The sequence below is a fragment of the Seriola dumerili genome, unplaced genomic scaffold, assembly GCF_002260705.1.
Source record: "Seriola dumerili isolate Sdu_G_001 unplaced genomic scaffold, Sdu_1.0 BDQW01000138.1, whole genome shotgun sequence".
Taxonomy (NCBI): Eukaryota; Metazoa; Chordata; class Actinopteri; order Carangiformes; family Carangidae; genus Seriola; species Seriola dumerili.
In genome coordinates this window covers 52,061-56,913 of record NW_019174393.1, presented here as the reverse complement: position 1 = coordinate 56,913, position 4,853 = coordinate 52,061, and the positions used below count along the sequence as shown (strand labels likewise).

Genomic DNA, 4,853 nt, shown 5'->3' with positions numbered 1-4,853 from the left:
AAGAGCAGTTGAGTTCCATGTGTCGAACCTCATGTTTGAAGTTTGAATCTGACTCACTTTTCAATGACAGCACTCATGTAATTCAAAGAACCTTTCGTTACGACTCTAGTACAGAAGCAATGCTGATTATAAATTAGAGGATTCGACTCAGCAGCGTCTGAGAGTCCTCCCTGATCCAGTTTGTTCAGTCGGAGGAAAGGTGCTGATGTTTCTCTACAGTGTTTATCGAGAGGCAACCAGGTGGATTTCCCTTCATCCTCTTGTTTTCTGATACAAACCACACCAGACAGCAGTGGGTTGTTGGTGGCGTCCTCAGTCAGTCAGTCGACTTCGCCCACCGGCTCCTCAGCATCCTGACAGATTAGATTTCATGACATTAAAACGACTTCCTGTTCCGTCTTAATGTTCTCGATCGCGGCGTCGCACCGGCACCGCAAACAGCGGCAGGGTCCTTGACGGCGACGACAGCTCGGGGTCAGAGTTCGTCGAGAGGAGGTCTCCGGCTTTGTTGCCGCGGCGATCTGAGGGTACGCTGGACAGGTCCTGGCAAACTTCATAAGAGCATTTCCTCTTCTGGAGGGCCTCAGCTCGAACAGCGAGGGAACGAGCGCACACCGTCAGGAGCACGATGAGCGTGCCCAGAAGGAGCGACACCATTGGCCAGAGGACGCAGTGCAGCAGGACGCTGGTGTCATGGGAACGCCGCCACAACACGTCATCTGGCCTGAAAACACACAAAGAACAGTCAACTTCTACTTTGCTGTTTTTTAATTTTTTTTTATAACAGTTAAACTACTATGAATGAAACTCTACACTACAACACTGCAGGTTTTTCACATTAAAAGCCTACTAGGAAAGGGAGGGATTTTACCCTTTGAGCTGCTTTTTTTTAAACAGTGAAAGAAAAAACAGCAAAAAAGAAGCAACAATGACATTTGTAACAGTAAATTCATTATCTAAAATAATCTGTACTGTTAACTCACAAAGATATAATAATATTTTTAAAATAACTAATAACTATAACTTATTGTTTTCCAAGGAGAAGATTTTCCTCTTTGAGTTAACATTAATGTTCAAGAAAGAAGTAACGAATGTGGTTAATTTGATTTTTAGTGCTAATACACTGGCTGAGACACCACAAGAAAGTTTTGGGACATAACCTTCGTGCCACCTCCAAAACAAACCCAACAAGTAGTGACTAATTGTTTTCTCTCAACTTAAAAAAAAAAAAAAGTGATGATTGCTCCAGTTTTGTTTCCCTCTAAAGTAAAGCAGAGCTTATCTGCTGCATCACGAGCTCCCGGCGGGTTCTCATTTACGAAGCAGAGTTTCCTCGTTCCGATCCTTCTGGTGCAGAGATATAAATAAAACCAGCCAAGGTCACAGGTAAGCATCGTCTGTGAGTAATAGGAGGATTAAGCTGACACACTAAAGGAGATCTGTTTTTCTCCATCTCATCAATTTTCGGTCACAGAATAAAAAGTGCTTACAGTAACCTGAATAGGAAGAGAAAGAGAGAGTTCTCTGTGGATCCCCTAAGGAGGTGGACGGGGCTGGGATCAGGACATTTCTTTATGGAGCTAGTTTTGTCTGTGGAAACTGTACGCTGCAGCATTAAAGCTCCTCCAGTGTAAAGGTCTGTGTCCATGTGTAGTGTGATTATAGATCAGGTCTAGCTTCTATATTAATACTGTGAAAGTATCAAAGCCTCAGTCCACAGAGAAATGCACACAGCCTGTATTCAGAAACTGAGCCTTAAAACCAGCCGTCAGGACTTCTGGAACTTTGTGATGTCACAACAAAGCAGTCACCAAGCCCCGCCCACCTGGACCCACCATCCAAACCTTGCAGGATTTGGTTTCTCTGAGTGTTTTTACCTGAAATCTTCTATATTTTTATTGGATCACTCAGAAAACAGTCAGCCAATCAGAAGAGAGGCTCTTTAAAATTTACTTTTATTGGAGCTCAGAGACCAAACAAACACTAGGACACTAATTAAGTGCATATTTTTGGTACTTATACTTAACTTGACTTGAACCTACTTCTCCTCCACCAGCTTTCAGAGGGAAATATTAAACCTTTTACAGCTTTACATTTATCTGACAGATTTAGTTAGGCTACTAGTTTATTTAACAGATGAGGAGCTTATAAAATATGTTTTATTGTAAATTAAACTACTCAACATATTTACAATTAGAGGTGAAACCATCAGTTGGTCGACAGAAGTTTTCGTGACAGTTTTCGTATAAAGCATCAATCATTTTACAGTTACAGCTGAACAAACCTGACAATTTTTTTTTTTTTTTTAAATAATTTAAATAATGTTTTTTTTATTTTAAGGTAATGTTAAAGTGTCACTGTAGGATCTGACAAACCAAACAATCAACTGTTTAATCAGCAGATTAGCTCATTTAAAACTACTTCCATCTCGGAAAATGCTGCTCACATATTAATGCTTCAATAATAATGATAACAATGATAATGATAATAATAATAATCATCTAACAATATTGTATACAAACACTCACAGGGGACATTTTTGTACATCATTTTCCTGCTTCTTGATACTATGACATACTTTTACTTCAGTATCATTTTTACAGTGTGGTATTAATAAAGGATCATTTCAAAGTTTCAACACATTTTTTGCAGCAACAACTTTGTTCCTGTGAAAAACGTCCCTCACAACAATGACTGAAAATAGAGCTGTAAGATCCGGAGGAATAAGAACTGTTAAATTGAAGTTACAGGCCACTTTTGCAGGGTCAAAGGTCGCCCAGCAGTAAATTGTGAAGTGGAAAAAGGTTCAGTCAAGAAGACGCCTCTGTAATGCTGCTGGTCGCTGCAGCTCATCTGTAATAATCTCCTGCGGTAACAATGATCTGTCAGTTTCACAGCATCACACATCCTCCTGTTTCCAATTTGTCTGCACCACACCTTAAAATAGACTGCATTGTAACTGTGTGTGTGTGTGTGTGTGTGTGTGTGTCTCACCTCCTCTGCTGGTTGAAGAAGCAGATGAAGGACTGGCTGCTGACCTCTTTGGTGAAGTAATCCTCCCACCACAAAACACTGTCTCTGTTCTTCTGGTTGTCCCTCTCACAGGGGGGGACGTACGAACACTGAGACACAGAGACGGACAGGAGATTTTATTCCAACATCAATATTATTATATATTATTATTATATGTATTTCAATACGATCATCAGTAATTCATTAAAGAGAATCCTCATAAATCCACATCGTCCAGATTCAGAATATTTGATATTTCTGCTTGAAAAGGGTCATAAATACAAACGAATATGACGTGAGAAGTAATTACACATAACCACTAAATGTAATTATAACAGTTAGTTCTGTCCAAGTCATTTCATTGGACAAGAGTCATTCCATGAGAGCTGATGCAGAGTACAACAGCTCCGGGACTTTTAACTCCATGTATCACTCCGCCTCACAGGTGATCTGTTATCTGTTAATTAGTCGTTATCTGTCTTAGATTGTAACAAACTTTGCAACGATGAAAATGATTTCCATGATGTCTGTGTTGTCAGAAGAGGAATGTGCAGGTCAGGAAAATGTTTGTGTGTTGCTTAGCAACAGTCCAGTACCAGTCCAGTTGTGAAACTATTTGTGCTGGTGCAGCCAAATAAATGATGAAATAAAAATGTAGCTTATTACTGTTAACTAATTTAGTGCTTGTGTAACAGTTGTATAATATATAAATACAGTACATATACATATAATACAGTAAATATAGTACATATAGATACAGAAAAACTAAATACTGCACATTTTTCACCAGAACTGCAAATATCACTTTCTAATTCCACGACATCCATAACAGTCCTGTCCAAACAAGGGTCTTAATACCAGATGATTCCAATCAATCAATCAATCAATCAATCAATCAATCAATCAATCAATCAATCTAAATTATGAGACGGGAGTTTTGATGAATGATTCAGAGTGAAACTGTGATTTCAAATATTAAACCTTAAACATGGAGAAGGTTTTTGTCTTTGTCTCTAATGACTGATGATGTCAGTCCCTCAGGACGACAGTGACGACCCAGCAGGGGGCGCTGTAATGAGGTCACAACAAGCTGATCGCTCTGATGCTGATTGGCTCAGAGGGGAACTGCACCCTGCTAGTCTTCTTCTCCAGTTTACATTTTAGTTTCATTTTTTAAACCATAACCCCCCCCCCCCACACACNTGAGACAATAGAAACAATAAACCTCTCGCTCTCTAGAGATATGTGTGTTTCTGGATTTGTGGAAAGTTTCTCTTTATGTTTCCTCTCTTGTCCTTCCAGGCCACCGTACTTTGACTTGAATATTTTTTCTAACTTCGCCCTCGGGCCACAGATATTATTTCATTTCAAAGTGTCTCATGTTTTTAATCTCGTCTGTCGTCACTGGATTTGATTTTCTGTCTGACTGCATCTGGTCCAGACTCAGAGCCGGTCGAGAGACCATCACTGCCTCTCTCTCTCTCTCTCTCTCCCTCTCTCTCTCTGTGTTTCAGGTAATTGTCAGCTTACTACCCAGCTCAGCTCAGCAGCCATTCATCATCCGGCCAATCACACACGCCTCGCCCGATGACATCACAAGTGGGTCGCCCTGCCGGATGATTGCGGTCGCCATGCCAACAGGCTGATGTTACAATTACATGTGAGAGTGCATGTTCGTGTGTGTGTGTGTGCATGTGTGTGTGTGTGTGTGTTTTAGTCCCTAATAAATGACCTAAATGAGATCAATGTAGTGTGTGTGCGTGTGTGTGCATGTGTGCGTGTGTGTGTGTGTGTGTGTGTGTGTGTGTGTGTGTGTGTGTGTGTGTGTGTGTGTGTGTGTG

The 4,853-nt window shown here is 40.6% G+C and overlaps 1 protein-coding gene across 1 annotated transcript in view; it reads right to left on the bottom strand.

The window, feature by feature from the left end:
• Positions 1–399: 399 nt before the first annotated feature.
• The window catches only part of kcnmb4 (potassium calcium-activated channel subfamily M regulatory beta subunit 4), a 24,027-nt gene continuing 19,573 nt past the window's right edge, over positions 400–4,853 (bottom strand). The window contains exons 3-4 of the mRNA XM_022749744.1: positions 2,995–3,122; positions 400–724 (exon numbers count right to left, since the gene is read on the bottom strand). Coding sequence (XP_022605465.1) covers positions 400–724; positions 2,995–3,122 — 453 coding nt within the window. The remainder of the gene's footprint in view (positions 725–2,994; positions 3,123–4,853) is intronic.